The 19610-nt window shown below is 62.7% G+C and overlaps 2 protein-coding genes across 12 annotated transcripts in view; one reads left to right on the top strand and one right to left on the bottom strand.

Moving 5' to 3' along the window:
• Positions 1-17072, top strand: part of Sectm1 (secreted and transmembrane 1) — a 39726-nt gene extending 22654 nt beyond the window's left edge. The window contains exons 5-9 of one of the 2 annotated variants that reach the window (XM_042696592.1): positions 7511-7665; positions 11576-11911; positions 12128-12181; positions 13016-13143; positions 16962-17072. In XM_042696592.1, coding sequence (XP_042552526.1) covers positions 7511-7665; positions 11576-11911; positions 12128-12181; positions 13016-13143; positions 16962-17036 — 748 coding nt within the window. In that variant the 3' untranslated portion in view covers positions 17037-17072. Of the gene's footprint in view, positions 1-7510; positions 7711-11575; positions 11912-12127; positions 12182-13015; positions 13144-16961 lie in introns of both variants that reach the window. The other variant, XM_042696591.1, reaches the window with a different exon arrangement.
• On the bottom strand, positions 7705-11555 carry LOC122122416. Of its 10 annotated transcripts, none has more exons than XM_042696582.1 (2): positions 7791-11555; positions 7705-7748 (listed from the first exon to the last, which is right to left on the bottom strand). In XM_042696582.1, exon 1 carries the CDS (start codon positions 11217-11219, stop codon positions 9315-9317), a length of 1905 nt encoding a protein of 634 aa, XP_042552516.1. In that variant the 5' UTR covers positions 11220-11555; the 3' UTR covers positions 7705-7748; positions 7791-9314. The 10 variants fall into 10 exon arrangements, with proteins under 10 accessions (XP_042552516.1, XP_042552515.1, XP_042552519.1 ...); XM_042696581.1 differs by having other exon boundaries at positions 7722-8065; positions 8210-11555; XM_042696585.1 differs by having other exon boundaries at positions 7722-8497; positions 8540-11555.
• Positions 17073-19610: the final 2538 nt, after the last annotated feature.

Below are 19610 nucleotides of genomic sequence, written 5' to 3'. Positions count from 1 at the left end.
TCCTCCTCCTCCCTGAGTCGTCCTCCTCCCTGGCTCCTCCCTGAGTCCTCCTCCTCCCTGGCTCCTCCCTGAGTCCTCCTCCTTCCTGGCTCCTCCCTGAGTCCTCCTCCCTGGCTCCTCCCTGAGTCCTCCTCCTCCCTGGCGCCTCCCTGAGTCCCCCTCTTCCTTGGATCCTCCCCGAGTCCTCCTCCTCCCTGGATCCTCCCTGAGTCCTCCTCCTCCCTGGATCCTCCCTGAGTCCTCTTCCTGGATCCTCCCAGATTCCTTCTCCTGCCTGGCTCCTCCCTGAGTCCTCCTCCTCCCTGAGTCCTCCCTGAGTCTTCCTCCTGCCTGGATCCTCCCTGAGTCCTCCTCCCTGAGTCCTCTTCATCCCTGGCTCCTCCCTGAGTCCTCCTCCTCCCTGGCTCCTCCCTGAGTCCTCCTCCTCCCTGGCTCCTCCCTGAGTCCTCCTCCTCCCTGAGTCCTCCTCCTCCCTGGCTCCTCCCTGAGTCCTCCTCCTCCCTGAGTCGTCCTCCTCCCTGGCTCCTCCCTGAGTCGTCCTCCTCCCTGGCTCCTCCCTGAGTCGTCCTCCTCCCTGGCTCCTCCCTGAGTCCTCCTCCTCCCTGGCTCCTCCCTGAGTCCTCCTCCTCCCTGGCTCCTCCCTGAGTCCTCCTCCTCCCTGGCTCCTCCCTGAGTCCTCCTCCTCCCTGGCTCCTCCCTGAGTCCTCCTCCTCCCTGGCTCCTCCCTGAGTCCTCCTCCTCCCTGAGTCGTCCTCCTCCCTGGCTCCTCCCTGAGTCGTCCTCCTCCCTGAGTCGTCCTCCTCCCTGGCTCCTCCCTGAGTCGTCCTCCTCCCTGGCTCCTCCCTGAGTCGTCCTCCTCCCTGGCTCCTCCCTGAGTCCTCCTCCTCCCTGGCTCCTCCCTGAGTCGTCCTCCTCCCTGGCTCCTCCCTGAGTCCTCCTCTTCCTTGGCTCCTCTGAGAGCCTCCTTCTCCCTGGTCTGGTTGTTGTGTGTGTGTGGTGTAGGTGTCTGGTGTGTGTGTGTGGTGTAGGTGTCTGGTTGGTGTGTGTGTGGTTGTGTGTGGTGTAGGTGTTTGCTTTGTGTCTGGTTGGTGTGTGTGGAGTGAGTGTTCTGAGCAGATCATCCCAGCCAAACCACCCACCCCAGACAGACACCCACACCATACACACACACACCAGACACCTATACCTGGTGTGAGTGCAGGGGAGGAGGTTTGCAGTCCTGGTGTGAGTGCGGGGGAGGGAGGGGGGTTTGCAGTCCTGGTGTGAGTGCAGGGGAGGAGGGTTTGCAGTCCTGGTGTGAGTGCAGGGGAGGGGGGAGGGTTTGCAGTCCTGGTGTGAGTGCGGGGGAGGGAGGAGGGTTTGCAGTCCTGGTGTGAGTGCAGGGGGGAGGGGGGTTTGCTGTCCTGGTGTGAGTGCAGGGGGGAGGGGGGTTTGCAGTCCTGGTGTGAGTGCAGGGGGGGAGGGAGGGGGGTTTGCAGTCCTGGTGTGAGTGCAGGGGGGAGGAGGGTTTGCAGTCCTGGTGTGAGTGCAGGGGGGAGGAGGGTTTGCAGTCCTGGTGTGAGTGCAGGGGAGAAGGGTTTGCAGTCCTGGTGTGAGTGCAGGGGAGAAGGGTTTGCAGTCCTGGTGTGAGTGCAGGGGAGGGGGGAGGGTTTGCAGTCCTGGTGTGAGTGCAGGGGAGGGGGGGAGGGTTTGCAGTCCTGGTGTGAGTGCAGGGGAGGGGGGAGGGTTTGCAGTCCTGGTGTGAGTGCAGGGGGGGAGGAGGGTTTGCAGTCCTGGTGTGAGTGCAGGTGAGGGAGGAGGGTTTGCAGTCCTGGTGTGAGTGCAGGGGAGGGGGGAGGGTTTGCAGTCCTGGTGTGAGTGCAGGGGAGGGAGGAGGGTTTGCAGTCCTGGTGTGAGTGCAGGGGGGGAGGAGGGTTTGCAGTCCTGGTGTGAGTGTAGGGGAGGGAGGAGGGTTTGCAGTCCTGGTGTGAGTGCAGGGGGGAGGAGGGTTTGCAGTCCTGGTGTGAGTGCAGGTGAGGGAGGAGGGTTTGCAGTCCTGGTGTGAGTGCAGGGGGGGAGTGCCACGGACCGGGTTCTGTCGGGACTACGGAGGACACCTAAGGGAGGAACCTGGAATAGGTGGGGAGATGGCAAACAGACAACTCACACACATTAGGAGTGGATGCTGAGTGCGATTTAATGCAGAGGATAACAAACTTTTATAGCAAAAGTCTCAATGAGAAAGGGCAAAAGGTTACACAATCTTGCTGCAGGGCTTCTTTCTTGGGTGGTCACCAGCTGGTCACCTGATAGGCACTTGTTTCCGGCTTATCTCTAAGAAATATAATGGGTTTCCATGTTTTGTCATCAACTAACCATTACCTTATTTCTATAGAGGCCTTAACTGTCCCATAAGATCTTTCCTGTTCTTTCCTCAATAGCAAGGTCACCGAGGCCTACATCTAGCAAGTCTTTTAGTAAATGAAAGAGAGTAACAAGAAGTTCTTTCTCCTAAGTAGTTATCTCAGCAATTGCCATACATTCCTTCTGTTCTAGCCGCGCCTACAGCTTCTTGTAAATCTCTTACAAACAATTCCTTCTGCTGAAATGACATCATGAAACCCCCAATATTTACTTATGACTTGTCTACTAGCCTCCATAAGAGGGGTTTTAGGTTAGCATTTAACTCTGGTGAGTTAGTCATATTTTTAAGACACTCATCAGATATTGGAGTCGCCAACACTCTTAAGAAAGAGCTTTGAATAAGGGAACGTTGACAATGAGCAAGTACAAAGAGCAGTAGAAGCAATAAAAGATTAATAGGCACTCTTATGCAGTGAAGAAAGGCAGAAACACATCTTTTCCCAGGGGTTTTTCCAGCCTTTTCCCAGGAGTAGGCCTCTTAGAAGCCCTATTCTCCGAGGTAGACTTCAGTGAAGTCCCAAAACTTGGAGATAGGTTTCGAAGCCCCTATCATGGTCTGATAGATGGTCTCCCATGCTAAGCAGACTCTACTGGGGTCGGCGTGGCAGGGGAGGGTTTGCAGTCCTGGTGTGAGTGTGGGGGAGGGAGGAGGGTTTGCAGTCCTGGTGTGACTGTGGGGGAGGGAGGGGGGTTTGCTGTCCTGGTGTGAGTGCAGGGGGGGAGGAGGGTTTGCAGTCCTGGTGTGAGTGCAGGTGAGGGAGGAGGGTTTGCAGTCCTGGTGTGAGTGCAGGGGGGGAGGGTTTGCAGTCCTGGTGTGAGTGTGGGGGAGGGAGGAGGGTTTGCAGTCCTGGTGTGACTGTGGGGGAGGACGGTTTGCAATCCTGGTGTGAGTGCAGGGGGGGAGGAGGGTTTGCAGTCCTGGTGTGAGTGTGGGGGAGGGGGGAGGGTTTGCAGTCCTGGTGTGAGTGCAGGGGGGAGGAGGGTTTGCAGTCCTGGTGTGAGTGCAGGGGGGAGGAGGGTTTGCAATCCTGGTGTGAGTGCAGGGGGGGAGGGTTTGCAGTCCTGGTGTGAGTGCAGGGGGGGGAGGAGGCTGCTCTTACCGCAGTGCACTGTCTGCGTCTGAGTCAGAACATACCTTGTTCTGGGGTCCCAGGGAGAGAGGTCAGTCTAGAGCTAGCGGGCAGATGTTCGGTGCAGGGCGTGTGGCAGTTGGCAGGTGTCTGAGTCCCTGGGTCTGGGTTCGGATTTGATAGCACGTGTGGATTCCTGTGACCGGGGTGTCCTGGTGGTTGGTGTGTACACACAAGGTGCACTTTTCGTGATGTCACGCTCATATTCAAAATGAAGCGCTTGGGTTGGCAGATCTTGAACGCTATTGCTCCAAAGCCGGGCCCACCTAATGGCCGGGTAGGGCCGGCCCAGGGAGGGCAGAGACTGGGCACTCTCGAGGCCCTGGCCGTGATGCGCAGCCTGAGGGGCAGAGTGCCTGGCGGCTGGACACCCCGCTCAGCCGGCCAGCTCCCCATGACAGGACCGCCCTGGGGACGGGACCGCCCTGGGGAATCCTGCCCTGGGCAGGGCTCCTCCCAGATGCCTTCTGGGAAAAGCAGAAGGGAGGAAGCGCGGGCCTCGGCTGCAGGGACAGGACGGCTGCAGGGACAGGACAGTGGCAGGCATCTAGATTCGGGGAAGGGCACTGAGGTGGGGAGGGGCTGGGCAGGCCGCGCCTGGGATGCGGGGCCTCAGGGCCAGACGCCTCCTGCAGTGGAGCATGGACACACGTACTGTGCTCCAGGAAATACACCCAGACTGGAAGGCACAGGGCCCGAGCCCAGGCAGACCCATGTCCCCCACCCCCCAGACCTGCCCCTCGCAGGGCAGACCCGTGTCCCCCACCCCCCAGACCTGCCCCCCCGCAGGGCAGACCTGTGAACCCCACCCCCCAGACCTGCCCTCCACAGGGCAGTCCCGTGTCCCCCACCCCCCAGACCTGCCCTCCACAGGGCAGACCCGTGTCCCCCACCCCCCAGACCTGCCCCCCACAGGGCAGACCCGTGTCCCCCACCCCCCAGACCTGCCCCTCCACAGGGCAGACCTGTGAACCCCACCCCCCAGACCTGCCCCTCGCAGGGCAGACCCGTGTCCCCCACCCCCCAGACCTGCCCCCCCGCAGGGCAGACCTGTGAACCCCACCCCCCAGACCTGCCCCCCACAGGGCAGACCCGTGTCCCCCACCCCCCAGACCTGCCCTCCACAGGGCAGACCCGTGTCCCCCACCCCCCAGACCTGCCCTCCACAGGGCAGACCCGTGTCCCCCACCCCCCAGACCTGCCCCCCCGCAGGGCAGACCTGTGTCCCCCACCCCCCAGACCTGCCCCCCCGCAGGGCAGACCATGTCCCAGCCCACCCTGGGTCTGGTGTGTCAGCCAGTGTGACATAAACCCCTCTGTGCTGAAGCTGCCATTTCTGCACCAGGCAAGGACCAAGATTAACCTTTGACCTGCCAGGCCAGGTCCTCGCAGGAGGCAGCTCAGCCTGGCGTCCTGGGCCAGCCGGGCTGCATGCCAGCTGGCCAGCTCGGAGGACTGGGGCACCACGGCTCTGCAAATCCAGGCCCGTGGGCTCGACATACAAGGCCACGCAGACACACGGGAGGGCATGCCTGTTGGAGGCTCACCTCTGTGTCCTGGTCCAGCCCAGGCTCCACACGGGTGCACACGTGAGTGTGCACATCGCGGTGCACTAAGCAGGGGTGTGGGTGTACATGTGCACATCGGGGTGCACTATGCAGGGGTGTGAGTGTACGTGTGCACATCGGGGTGCACTATGCAGGGGTGTGGGTGTACAGGTGTGCACATCGGGGTGCACTATGTAGGGGTGTGGGTGTACGTGTGCACATCGGGGTGCACTATGTAGGGGTGTGGGTGTATGTGTGCACATCGGGGTGCACTATGCAGGGGTGTAGGTGTACACGTGTGCACATTGGTGCACTATGCAGGGGTGTGGGTGTACACGTGTGCACATCGGGGTGCACTATGCAGGGATGTGGGTGTACGTGTGCACATCGGGGTGCACTATGCAGGGGTGTGGGTGTACACGTGAGCACATCGTGGTGCACTATGCAGGCGTGTGGGTGTACACGTGTGCACATCGGGGTGCACTATGCAGGGGTGTGAGTGTACGTGTGCACATCGGGGTGCACTATGCAGGGGTGTGGGTGTACGTGCGCACATCGGGGTGCACTATGCAGGCGTGTGGGTGTACGTGTGCACATCGGGGTGCACTATGTAGGGGTGTGGGTGTATGTGTGCACATCGGGGTGCACTATGCAGGGGTGTGGGTGTACACGTGTGCACATTGGTGCACTATGCAGGGGTGTGGGTGTACACGTGTGCACATCGGGGTGCACTATGCAGGGGTGTGGGTGTACGTGTGCACATCGGGGTGCACTATGCAGGGGTGTGGGTGTACACGTGTGCACATTGGTGCACTATGCAGGGGTGTGGGTGTACGTGTGCACATTGGGGTGCACTATGCAGGGGTGTGGGTGTACATGTGTGCACATTGGTGCACTATGCATGGGTGTGGGGTGTACACATGTGCACAGTGTGGTATACTGTGTATAGGTGTGTTCATGTGTGCACATTGGGATGTACTCTGTAGGTGTGTGCACACCCATGCATATTGGGTTGCTGTGCCTGTGGGGGACATGTGTGCACGTGTGTGCTGAGTCTGTACAAGGTGTGATGGAGGCAGACGGGAGGGCTGAGGGAAGGCGGGGAGCAGCCAGCAGCCCGGTGCCGCCCTGGCCAGCTGGGTGCAGAGGTGTGGGGCACCTCTCCTGCCCTGCAAGGGTCCCGGGCAGGGCTGGGGCGCGATGCAGCCGTGCTGGTCAGGACCGTGAGCGGGAAGAGGGGCTCTCAATTCTGACCACTCTTCCCGCGAGGCCTGAGAGGGTCACCATCCCCTGCGTGTGCCCCGTGGGCGTGTGGCCATGTGAGCCGGGGCCTCGCTGCCCTGCGTGTGCCCCGTGGGTGCGGCCATGTGAGCCGGGCCCTCGCTGCCCTGCGTGTGCCCCGTGGGTGCGGCCATGTGAGCCGGGCCCTCGCTGCCCTGCGTGTGCCCCGTGGGTGCGGCCATGTGAGCCGGGCCCTCGCTGCCCTGCGTGTGCCCCGTGGGTGCGGCCATGTGAGCCTGGGCCTCGCTGCCCTGCGTGTGCCCCGTGGGTGCGGCCATGTGAGCCGGGGCCTCGCTGCCCTGCGTGTGCCCCGTGGGTGCGGCCATGTGAGCCGGGGCCTCGCTGCCCTGCGTGTGCCCCGTGGGTGCGGCCATGTGAGCTGGGCCTCGCTGCCCTGCGTGTGCCCCATGGGTGCGGCCATGTGAGCCTGGGCCTCGCTGCCCTGCGTGTGCCCCGTGGGTGCGGCCATGTGAGCCGGGCCTCGCTGCCCTGCGTGCACCCCATGGGTATGGATGTGAGCCTGGGCCTCGCTGCCCTGCGTGTGCTCCGTAGGCGTGCAGCCATGTGAGCCGGGCCTCGCTGCCCTGCGTGTGCCCCGTAGGCGTGCGGCCATGTGAGCCGGGCCTCACCTTTGAGGTAGCTGCAAGGTTGCAAGCAGAGCCTCCCCGGCCTGTCACCCATCTGGGGACAGAGAGCAAGGCCTGGGCGCCAGAGGGGCGCTGGGGCATGGGCAGCAGCGGACGGAGGGGCAGAGAGGGATCCAGGCAGAGAGGGGTCCAGGCAGAGCGGGGTCCAGGCAGAGAGGGTCCAGGCAGAGAGGGTCCAGGCAGAGAGGGTCCAGGCAGAGAGGGTCCAGGCGGAGTGGGGTCCAGGCGGAGCGGGGTCCAGGCAGAGAGGGGTCCAGGCAGAGAGGGGTCCAGGCAGAGAGGGGTCCAGGCAGAGAGGGTCCAGGCAGAGAGGGTCCAGGCAGAGAGGGGTCCAGGCAGAGAGGGATCCAGGCAGAGAGGGTCCAGGCAGAGAGGGTCCAGGCGGGGCGGGGTCCAGGCGGAGCGGGGTCTGGGTGGAGTGGGGCCCTTAGCTGCCCATCCCTGCCTGACACCGGACGCTGCCTCACCGTAGCCTTTGACCTAGTGGCTTTCTTCCCACCAGGGCGCTTCCAAGAACCGCTGTCTGGAGCTCGGGACCCCTAAGCCAGTCCCTCCAGCCCAAGATGCCCACCCGACACCGGGCCACACCCAGCCGCATAGCCAGGGTGCTGGGGGTCCTCCTGCTCCTGGACGCCGCCCTGAGTACACAGAACGAACGTAGGTCCACAGCCCACGCTTCCCACACCAACCTGAGTGCACAGAGTGAGTGTAGATCCACTGCCCACGCTGCACACACCAACCTGAGTGCACAGAGCGAGTGTAGATCCACTGCACACACCAACCTGAGTGCACAGAGCGAGTGTAGATCCACTGCACACACCAACCTGAGTGCACAGAGCGAGTGTAGATCCACTGCACACACCAACCTGAGTGCACAGAGCGAGTGTAGATCCACTGCCCACGCTGCACACACCAACCTGAGTGCACAGAGCGAGTGTAGATCCACTGCACACACTGCACACACCAACCTGAGTGCACAGAGTGTAGATCCACTGCACACACCAACCTGAGTGCACAGAGCGAGTGTAGATCCACTGCCCACGCTGCACACACCAACCTGAGTGCACAGAGCGAGTGTAGATCCACTGCCCACGCTGCACACACCAACCTGAGTGCACAGAGCGAGTGTAGATCCACTGCACACACCAACCTGAGTGCACAGAGCGAGTGTTGATCCACTGCCCACGCTGCACACACCAACCTCAGTGCACAGAGCGAGTGTAGATCCACTGCACACACCAACCTGAGTGCACAGAGCGAGTGTAGATCCACTGCACACACTGCACACACCAACCTGAGTGCACAGAGTGAGTATAGATCCACTGCACACACCAACCTGAGTGCACAGAGCGAGTGTAGATCCACTGCCCACGGTGCACACACCAACCTGAGTGCACAGAGCGAGTGTAGATCCACTGCCCATGCTGCACACACCAACCTGAGTGCACAGAGCGAGTGTAGATCCACTGCCCACGCTGCACACACCAACCTCAGTGCACAGAGCGAGTGTAGATCCACTGCACACACCAACCTGAGTGCACAGAGCGAGTGTAGATCCACTGCACACACCAACCTGAGTGCACAGAGCGAGTGTAGATCCACTGCCCACGCTGCACACACCAACCTGAGTGCACAGAGCGAGTGTAGATCCACAGCCCACGCTGCACACACCAACCTGAGTGCACAGAGCGAGTGTAGATCCACTGCACACACTGCACACACCAACCTGAGTGCACAGAGTGAGTGTAGATCCACTGCACACACCAACCTGAGTGCACAGAGCGAGTGTAGATCCACTGCCCACGCTGCACACACCAACCTGAGTGCACAGAGCGAGTGTAGATCCACTGCACACACCAACCTCAGTGCACAGAGCGAGTGTAGATCCACTGCCCACGCTGCACACACCAACCTCAGTGCACAGAGCGAGTGTAGATCCACTGCACACACCAACCTGAGTGCACAGAGCGAGTGTAGATCCACTGCACACACCAACCTGAGTGCACAGAGCGAGTGTAGATCCACTGCACACACCAACCTGAGTGCACAGAGCGAGTGTAGATCCACTGCCCACGCTGCACACACCAACCTGAGTGCACAGAGCGAGTGTAGATCCACTGCACACACCAACCTGAGTGCACAGAGCGAGTGTAGATCCACTGCACACACCAACCTGAGTGCACAGAGCGAGTGTAGATCCACTGCACACGCTGCACACACCAACCTGAGTGCACAGAGCGAGTGTAGATCCGCAGCCCTCCCTGCACACACCACCCTGAGTTCCCGGGGGCTGAGGTGGGAGGGTATTAATGATGCAAACTGCACACTCTCCTGAGGCTGAGCTGCAAGGTGGCTGCCAGGACCCCAGCAGCCCCTGGGTCCCTGTCACAGCAGCAGCAGGCGGGGTCCACACAAAGCCGAGGCTTATCCCCAGAGGGAGGCCCCACAGCGCTGACAGAAGCAGCCTGTGCAAGGCCTGGTGTGTGCAAGGATAGGTGTGCGGCAAGGCCAGGTGTGAGCAAGGCCAGGTGTGAGCAAGGCCAGGTGTGCAAGTCCCGGTGTGAGCAAGGCCAGATGTGTATAAGGCCAGGTGTGAGCAAGGCCAGGTGTGGCAAGGCCAGGTGTACGGCAAGGCCAAGGTGTGTGCAAGACCAGGTGTGAGCAAGGCCAGGTATGAGCAAGGCCAGGTGTGAGCATGGCCAGGTGTGAGCAAGGCCAGGTGTGTGTAAGGCCAGGTGTGAGCAAGGCCAGTTGTGAGCAAGGCCATGTGTGTGCAAGGCCAGGTTTGAGCATGGCAAGGTGTATGGCAAGGCCAGGTGTGTGCAAGGCCAGGTGTGAGCAAGGCCAGGTGTGAGCAAGGCCAGGTGTGAGCAAGGCCAGGTGTGCACGAGGCCAGGTGTTAGCAAGGCCAGGTGTGAGCAAGGCCAGGTGTGCACGAGGCCAGGTGTGAGCGAGGCCAGGTGTGCATGAGGCCAGGTGTGCACGAGGCCAGGTGTGAGCAAGGCCAGGTGTGCGCAAGGCCAGGTGTGAGCAAGGCCAGGTGTGCACAAGGCCAGGTGTGCACGAGGCCAGGTGTGCACGAGGCCAGGTGTGCACGAGGCCAGGTGTGCGCGATGCCAGGTGTGCACGAGGCCAGGTGTGAGCAAGGCCAGGTGTGCGCGAGGCCAGGTGTGCGCGAGGCCAGGTGTGAGCGAGGCCAGGTGTGAGCGAGGCCAGGTGTGCGCGAGGCCAGGTGTGCGCGAGGCCAGGTGTGCGCGAGGCCAGGTGTGAGCGAGGCCAGGTGTGCGCGAGGCCAGGTGTGAGCGAGGCCAGGTGTGAGCGAGGCCAGGTGTGCGCGAGGCCAGGTGTGCGCGAGGCCAGGTGTGCGCGAGGCCAGGTGTGAGCGAGGCCAGGTGTGCGCGAGGCCAGGTGTGAGCGAGGCCAGGTGTGAGCGAGGCCAGGTGTGCGCGAGGCCAGGTGTGCGCGAGGCCAGGTGTGAGCGAGGCCAGGTGTGCGCGAGGCCAGGTGTGAGCGAGGCCAGGTGTGAGCGAGGCCAGGTGTGCGCGAGGCCAGGTGTGCGCGAGGCCAGGTGTGAGCGAGGCCAGGTGTGCGCGAGGCCAGGTGTGAGCGAGGCCAGGTGTGAGCGAGGCCAGGTGTGCGCGAGGCCAGGTGTGCGCGAGGCCAGGTGTGAGCGAGGCCAGGTGTGCGCGAGGCCAGGTGTGCGCGAGGCCAGGTGTGCGCGAGGCCAGGTGTGCGCGAGGCCAGGTGTGAGCGAGGCCAGGTGTGAGCGAGGCCAGGTGTGCGCGAGGCCAGGTGTGCGCGAGGCCAGGTGTGAGCGAGGCCAGGTGTGCGCGAGGCCAGGTGTGCGCGAGGCCAGGTGTGAGCGAGGCCAGGTGTGCGCGAGGCCAGGTGTGCGCGAGGCCAGGTGTGCGCGAGGCCAGGTGTGAGCGAGGCCAGGTGTGCGCGAGGCCAGGTGTGAGCGAGGCCAGGTGTGAGCGAGGCCAGGTGTGCGCGAGGCCAGGTGTGAGCGAGGCCAGGTGTGAGCGAGGCCAGGTGTGCGCGAGGCCAGGTACCGCGGCCAGCCCAGGCGCCTCCCGGTGAAGCGCCGGCCGCGGCCACTCAGCTGCCCCGGGCCACCGACCGCCCCTGGGAGGGCCCTGACCGGAGCACCCCGAACCCTGAAGCCCCAGGGTCCCCGACATGAGGACACAAGGGTCCTCGCTGAGTCCCATCTGCCTGCTGTCAGTCTGTCTGCCTGTCTGTCTGTCTGTCCTGCCACCCACACTGCCGCACACCTGGCACACGCGTGTGCCTCCCAGCCACCCCCCCCCGGACGCACAGCTCTGCACCGGCCGCGCACTTCGTGTTTGCAGCTACACGGAGGCCCTTCCATACGGCGCCTGCGCGCAGACGGCCAGCGGGCCAGCGGGGCCTGGGGCCGGAGTCCCAGAGGGACGTGGGGAGCCCCTGGGGCTCGGCCCGCCGCCCCCGGCGCCCGAGGCACGGGGTGCTCACGCTCCTGCGCAGTCCGCACGAGGCCCCTGCCGGGCCCCGGGATCCGGGTCCCATGCCGCCCGCGTCCCCCCAGGCTGGGACGACCCCGCGTGCACCGAGGGCGTGGTCTCCGTGTCCAGGGGTCAGCGCGCCGAGATGACCTGCAACATCTCCAACCCCTTCACCTGCATCACCGTCAGCCTGAGCTCCCCCGGGGCCGACGGGACCCTCTTCCGCGTGGAGCCCTCCGCAGGCCGCTCCCGCGTCTCCCGGGACGGCTGGCAGCTTCTGGTCCAGGGGGGCCGGGCCCAGCTGGTGGTGGAGTCCGCGCAGGACCGCCACGCCGGGCTGTACTCCTGGCGTCTGCGCGGGTGCCAGACGAATCTCAGACAGGTCTACCTGAACGTGTCACGGACGGATGGGACTGGCGGTAGGAGCTGGAGGAGGGGTCGGGGGAGAGGGGGCGAGGGGGGAGGGGAGGGAGAGGGGGACAAACCCCTTGCGCTCGCTGGGGACGCCCCCGCCCCCTCTGAGCAGCCCCTCCCCTGCCTGACCCCACCCTCCACGGCCTCCTGACCCCTGGGAAGTGGGAGCCGGTCTGGATGCCCATGCTGGGTGGGACCCCACCTCCCCATCTTCCTGGCAGAGCCCCAAGACCCACAGCTGGCTGCAGACCTAGGACTGGCCATGTCCTCCAGGGGTGAGTGACCTCTGTTCCCAAGGACAGGACCCAGGACCCCCCCCCACCCCCTCCCTGAAACCCCCTCCTCCCAACCTCTTCTTCAGAACCTCCGTTCCCCCTTTCCCCCACCTCCCAGCCCCCTCCTCCCAGCCCCCCCTCCTCCCAGCCCCCTCCTCCCAGCACTCCTCCTCCCAGCACTCCTCCTCCCAGCCCCCTCCTCCCAGCCCCCCTCCTCCCAGCCCCCCTCCTCCCAGCCCCCTCCTCCCAGCACTCCTCCTCCCAGCCCCCCTCCTCCCAGCCCCCCTCCTCCCAGCCCCCTCCTCCCAGCCCCCTCCTCCCAGCCGCCCTCCTCCCAGCCCCTCCTCCCAGCCCCCTCCTCCCAGCCCCCTCCTCCCAGCCTCCCTCCTCCCAGCCCCCTCCTCCCAGCCTCCCAGCCCCTCCTCCCAGTCCCTCCTCCCAGCCCCCTCCTCTCAGCCCCCTCCTCCCAGCCCCCTCCTCCCAGCCCCACTCCTCCCAGCCCCCTTCTCCCAGCCACCCTCCTCCCAGCCCCTCCTCCCAGCCCCCTCCTCCCAGCCCTACTCTGGGCATCCTTGTGCTCAGGCTGCAGGGGGGAAAAGTTGGGAGGCCATGGGGGAGGGAAATGGTGGAGGATGGTGGAGGGGGCGGGAGGTGGGAGAGGAGGCGGTGGGGGGAAGGGGGAAGGAGGGAAAGGGTGGAGGGAGGGGGTGGAAACTCAGGGAAGAGCAGGCATGGAGGGGGGAAGGGGGGAAGGGGTGGAGGGAGGGGTGGAGACTCAGGGAGGAGCAGGCATGGTGGGTGGGTGCCGACCGACACCCTCCTCTCTGCACCAAGTCCGCCCGGAGGCATCCACCTGGCCCCGGTCCCGGGGAGGGGCGCTGGCCTCTGTCCTCATGCTGGGGATCACCGTGCTCGGCCTCCTCTCATGGTATAGGACCTGCCATTCCCGGAAGTTCCAGCAGGTATGCGGCCAGCACCTGCTTACGGTGGGGGCAGGGCCCCTGGACATCCCCAGTGCACCCCAAGAGGGGCGAGGAGACCCGGGCAGGGGGGGAAGGACATGAGCAGGGGAAGGACATGGGCAGGGGAAAGACATGGGCATCAGGAAGGACATAGGCATCAGGAAGGACATGGGCATCAGGAAGGACCATGGGCATCAGGAAGGACATGGCATCAGGAAGGACATGGGCATCAGGAAGGACATGGGCAGGGGAAGGACATGGCATCAGGAAGGACATGGTATCAGGAAGGACATGGGCATCAGGAAGGACATGGCATCAGGAAGGCATGGGCATCAGGAAGGACATGGCATCAGGAAGGACATGGGCATCAGGAAGGACATGGGCAGGGGAAGGACATGGCATCAGGAAGGACATGGTATCAGGAAGGACATGGGCAGGGGAAGGACATGGCATCAGGAAGGACATGGGCAGTGGAAGGACATGGGCATCAGGAAGGACATGGGCAGGGGAAGGACATGGCATCAGGAAGGACATGGGCAGGGGAAGGACATGGCATCAGGAAGGACATGGCATCAGGAAGGACATGAGCATCAGGAAGGGCATGGCATCAGGAAGGACATGGGCAGTGGAAGGACATGGGCATCTGGAAGGACATGGCATCAGGAAGGACATGGCATCAGGAAGGACATGGGCAGGGAAAGGACATGGGCAGGGGAAGGACATGGGCAGCAGGCTCCCCTAGATCTTCGGCTCTGGGTGGCAGTACAGGCTCCAGTTAGACCAGAGGCCCCAGGCACCTGCAGGCCAGTCGGAGCCGAAGTCTTCAGACTTCTCCAGAGGCCTGCGTACCCACGTGAGGGCAGACTCTGTCCAGTGCAGCACACTGTGTGTGTGTGAGCTCAGTGTGTGTGAGCTCAGTGTGTGTGAGCTCAGTGTGTGTGCACACCCAGTGAATGTATACCCTGCCTCCAGAGCAGGGTCTGAGGGTCTCATGCAGGTCGGGCCTGGGGTGTGAGTTGGGTCTGTGTTGGTTCTGTGTTAGGGCTGTGTTGGGTCTCTGTTGGGTCTGTGTTAGGTCTGTGTTGGGTCTATGTTGGGGTCTGTGTTGGGTCTGTGTCGGGGTCTGTGTTAGGTCTGTGTTGGTCTATGTTGGGGTCTATGTTGGTCTATGTTGGGTCTGTGTTGGTCTATGTTGGGGTCGTGTTGGGGTCTGTGTTGGGGTCTGTGTTGGGGGTCTGTGTTAGTCTGTGTTTTGGGTCTGTATTAGGTCTGTGTGTTGGGTCTGTGTTAGGTCTGTGTGTTGGGTCTGTGTTAGGTGTGTGTTGGGTATGTGTTAGGTGTGTTTTGGGTGTGTGTTAGGTCTGTGTTTTGGGTGTGTGTTAGGTCTGTGTTTTGGGTGTGTGTTAGGTGTGTTTTGGGTGTGTGTTGGCTGTGTGTTGGGTCTGTGTTAGGTGTGTGTTGGGTGTGTGTTAGGTGTGTGTTGGGTGTGTGTTAGGTGTGTTTTGGGTGTGTGTTGGCTGTGTGTTAGGTCTGTTTTGGGTGTGTGTTGGGTGTGTGTTGGCTGTGTGTTAGGTCTGTGTTTTGGGTGTGTGTTAGGTCTGTTTTGGGTGTGTGTTGGCTGTGTATTGGGTGTGTGTTAAGTCTGTTTTGGGTGTGTGTTGGCTGTGTGTTCGGTCTGTGTTAGGTCTGTGTTTTGGGTCTGTTAGGTCTGTGTTGGGTGTGTGTTGGCTGTTTGTGTTGGGTGTGTGTTGGGTCTGTGTTGGCTGTGTGTTGGGTCTGTGTTAAGTCTGTGTGTTGGGTCTGTGTTAGGTCTGTGTTGGGTGTGTGTTGGCTGTGTGTTGGGTCTGTGTTAGGTCTGTGTTAGATCTGTGTTGGGTGTATGTTGGCTCTGTTGGCTGTGTGTTGGGTCTGTGTTGGGTCTGTGTTAGGTCTGTGTTAGGTCTGTGTTGGGTGTGTGTTAGGTCTGTGTTAGGTCTGTGTTAGGTCTGTGTCAGGTGTGTGTTGGCTGTGTGTTGGCTGTGTGTTGGGTCTGTGTTAGGTCTGTGTTGGCTGTGTGTTGGCTGTGTATTAGGTCTGTGTTAGGTCTGTGTTGGGTGTGTGTTGGCTGTGTGTTGGATGTGTGTTGGGTCTGTTTTGGGTGTGTGTTGGCTGTGTGTTGGGTCTATGTTAGGTCTGTGTTGGCTGTGTGTTTGGGTGTGTGTGTTGGGTGTGTGTTAGGTCTGTGTTGGATGTGTGTTGGATGTGTGTTGGGTCTGTGTGTTGGGTGCGTGTTGGTCTGTTTTGGGTGTGTTTTGGGTGTGTGTTAGGTCTGTGTGTTGGGTCTGTTTTGGATGTGTTGGATGTGTTTTGGCTGTGTGTTGGGTCTGTGTTAGGTCTGTGTGTTGGGTCTGTTTTGGGTGTGTGTTGGATGTGTTTTGGCTGTATGTTAGGTCTGTGTTGGATGTGTGTTGGATGTGTGTTGGATGTATGTTGGATGTGTGTTAGGTCTGTATGTTGGGTGTGTGTTAGGTCTGTGTTGGCTGTGTGTTGGGTGCGTGTTGGGCGCGTGTTGGTCTGTTTTGGGTGTGTTTTGGGTGTGTGTTAGGTCTGTGTGTTGCATCTGTTTTGGATGTGTTGGATGTGTTTGGGCTGTGTGTTAGGTCTGTGTTGGGTGTGTGTTGGGTGTGTGGTAGGTCTGTGTGTTGGGTCTGTTTTGGGTGTGTGTTGGATGTGTTTTGGCTGTGTGTTAGGTCTGTGTTGGGTGTGTGTTGGGTCTGTGTTAGGTCTGTGTGTTGGGTCTGTTTTGGGTGTGTGTTGGATGTGTTTTGGCTGTGTGTTAGGTCTGTGTTGGGTGTGTGTTGGGTCTGTGTTAGGTCTGTGTGTTGGGTCTGTTTTGGGTGTGTGTTGGATGTGTTTTGGCTGTGTGTTAGGTCTGTGTTGGGTGTGTGTTGGGTCTGTGTTAGGTCTGTGTGTTGGGTCTGTTTTGGGTGTGTGTTGGATGTGTTTTGGCTGTGTGTTAGGTCTGTGTTGGCTGTGTGTTGGCTGTGTGTTGGCTGTGTGTTGGGCCTGTTTTGGGTGTGTGTTGGATGTGTGTTGGGTCTGTGTGTTAGGTCTGTTTTGGATGTGTGTTGGATATGTTTTGGCTGTGTGTTGGGTCTGTGTTAGGTCTGTGTGTTGGGTCTGTTTTGGGTGTGTGTTGGATGTGTTTTGGCTGTGTGTTAGGTCTGTGTTGGCTGTGTGTTGGATGTGTGTTGGGTCTGTGTGTTGAGTCTGTTTTGGGTGTGTGTTGGGTGTGTGTTGGATGTGTTTTGGCTGTGTGTTAGGTCTGTGTTGGGTGTGTGTTGGCTGTGTGTTGGATGTGTGTTGGGTCTGTTTTGGGTGTGTGTTGGATGTGTTTTGGCTGTGTGTTGGGTCTGTGTTAGGTCTGTGTGTTGGGTCTGTTTTGGGTGTGTGATGGATGTGTTTTGGCTGTGTGTTAGGTCTGTGTTGGATGTGTGTTGGATGTGTGTTGGCTGTGTGTTGGGTCTGTTTTGGGTGTGTATTGGGTGTGTGTTGGATGTGTTTTGGCTGTGTGTTAGGTCTGTGTTGGGTGTGTGTTGGCTGTGTGTTGGGTCTGTTTTGGGTGTGTGTTGGATGTGTTTTGGCTGTGTGTTGGGTCTGTGTTAGGTCTGTGTTGGGGTCTTGCGCCCGTCAGGCCCAGCCCTCGCCCTGGAATGAATTGAGAGCCAGTAGGAGCTGAAGGACACCCGTGGGGCGTGTCCTTGGACCCCGGGTTCCCCAGGGGGCGGCCCGGGAGGCGCTGGTGCCCTGCACAGCCACAGTCGCCTTTTGTGTTGCAGATGCCCTCCGGCGACGGGCGTGCGTCCGGCCCTGACTGGAGGTGGACGTGCGGTGCCGTTGTGTGTGGACATTGAGTTTTCTGAAATACAGTTGTTCTGTGAGCCCTGTTCCAGGCTGTGTCGGCTTCTGAACCACTCCAAGATGGAGTCCGGGGGATGGGGGCCAGCCCCGTGCCCCACCGCCTCAGGCAGAGCCTCAGACCCGCGGGGCCGCGGGGGCCGCGGGGCCACACGGGCACCAGCTTCTCTTCCTGGGCAGACGAAGCCCCTCGGTGCTGGGGCCACGGCCACTCCGGAGTCCAGGCCTCTGCCTCGGGGTCTGGGCCATACCCGTGGCACCTCCCGGGGCCCCAGGCCACCCAGTGCCAGAGAACCCCAGCTGACCACTCGCTGGGAGCCTGGGGTGACCCTCCCCAAGCCCTCTGCCCAGAAGCTGGGCCCCTGGGGAGAGGTTGGGAGCCGGGGCCCCCGGGGAGAGGTCGGGAGTGGGGGCTGGCCCAGGGGAGAGGTCGGGAGCCAGAGCCCCTGGGGAGAGGTCGGGAGTGGAGGCTGACCCCTGGAGAGAGGTCGGGAGCCAGGGTCCCCGGGGAGAGGTCGGGAGCGGGGACCACCGGGGAGAGCTTGGGGCTGGGTCAAAGTTCGTGCCCTCCTGAAGGAAGCACCCTCATTGAAGATGGACCCAGCTGCATGAGTGAAGGTGGTCAGGCCAGCTCCATGAAGCCCGGTCTTCAAGGCAACGGGGCCTCCAGGCCACTCAGCCTCCTGCATGCGTGCCGTGTGCAGCCCTGCCCCGTCCCGGGACCCCAGCCTGCCCTGGACTCCCGGCACCAGTGCGCTCTGCCTCTGGGCACTGCCTCGGCCGCCCCTCACCCAGGGCGCCCTTGGCCCCGGGGACTGGAGGGGACTGGGGTGTGCCTTTCCCCCGGGACTCCAGGCTGCTGACCGGAAGCTCACATGGTCTAAGTTTATGGCCGGGTTTGGCCGGGACCCTGCTCTGACGTGGAACTTCTTGGCCCAGCTCACTTGAGACGGGTCTGGACCGCTGGGCAGTGCAGGCATCACACAATGCAGGAAGCAGACCCGGCCCCCTGAGGCCCACGTCCACCCGTCCCCTGCCCTCCCGAGGCCCTGGGCTCCTTTCCTTCTGTGGGACTCCTTGGACCAGGCCCTCCCTCCAGTGGGGTGGGCAGGCCCCTCTGCATCACCGAGGGCGAATCTGCCTGGCTCCTGGGGCCTGAAAAACAACGCCTCTCCACGTCCCACCACCAGAGGGCGGGCAGGGACCCCAGAACAGGGCTGGAGAGGGCTGTGCCCGGGCACCCGGCCTCCCCCACCCACTCCGGCCTCCCCCACCGGCCTCCCCCACCCGCCCCGGCCTCCCCCACCGGCCCCGGGCCCCCCACCGGCCCCGGCCTCCCCCACCCACCCCGGCCTCCCCCACCGGCCTCCCCCACCCGCCCCAGCCTCCCCCACCCGCCCCGGGCCCCCCACCCGCCCCGGCCTCCCCCACCGGCCTCCCCCACCCGCCCTGGCCTCCCCCACCCACCCCGGCCTCCCCCACTGGCCCCAGCCTCCCCCACCAGCCTTTCCCAACCTCCCCCCAGCCTCCCCCACCCGCCCCGGCCTCCCCCACCAGCCTCTCCCAACCTCCCCCCAGCCTCCCCCACCCGCCCCGGCCTCCCCCACCCGCCCTGGCCTCCCCCACCGGCCCTGGGCCCCCCACCCGTCCTGGCCTCCCCCCACCCACCCCGGCCTCCCCCACTGGCCCCGGCCTCCCCCACCAGCCTCTCCCAACCTCCCCCCAGCCTCCCCCACCCGCCCCGGCCTCCCCCACCAGCCTCTCCCAACCTCCCCCCAGCCTCCCCCACCCGCCCCGGCCTCCCCCACCAGCCTCTCCCAACCTCCCCCCAGCCTCCCCCACCCGCCCCGGCCTCCCCTACCCGCCCTGGCCTCCCACACCGGCCTCCCCCACCCGCCCTGGCCTCCCCCACCGGCCCTGGGCCCCCCACCCGTCCCGGCCTCCCCCACCCACCCCGGCCTCCCCCACTGGCCCCGGCCTCCCCCACCAGCCTCTCCCAACCTCCCCCCAGCCTCCCCCACCCGCCCCGGCCTCCCCCACTGGCCCCGGCCTCCCCCACCAGCCTCTCCCAACCTCCCCCCAGCCTCCCCCACCCGCCCTGGCCTCCCCCACTGGCCCCGGCCTCCCCCACCGGCCTCCCCCACCCCCCCGGGCCCCCCAACCCCAGCCTCCCTGGTTCTGCTCACTCCATACTCCTCTTGGGCGCAGACAGTTGACATTGGGCCATTGCAATGGGTATTTGAGTGTTTCCTTCTAAAACAGGAAACAAATGATTCTTTCCAGACCTTTCCAGATCTATCACATGCATTGCTTTAGAAAAAAAAACACTATAATCCTAATCTCTGTGTGTGTGTGTGTGTGTGCACGTGTGTGCATGCACATGTGTGTGTGCGTGCGTGCGTGTGAGCGTGTGTGCTGGTCCTGGAGCTGGAACTCCAGGCCTGGTCACGGTCCCTGAGCCCTTCAGCTCAAGGCTAGGGCTCCACCAGTTGAGCCACAGCGCCCTTTCCAGCTTACTGATGGTTAGTTGGATGAGTCTCACAGACTTTGACCCAGGCTGGCTTTGAACC

The sequence above is a fragment of the Dipodomys spectabilis genome, unplaced genomic scaffold, assembly GCF_019054845.1.
Source record: "Dipodomys spectabilis isolate Male_0828 unplaced genomic scaffold, ASM1905484v1 ptg000208l, whole genome shotgun sequence".
NCBI classification, from domain to species: Eukaryota; Metazoa; Chordata; class Mammalia; order Rodentia; family Heteromyidae; genus Dipodomys; species Dipodomys spectabilis.
The sequence above is the reverse complement of the archived record's forward strand: the minus strand, read 5'-3'. Positions and strand labels throughout refer to the sequence as shown.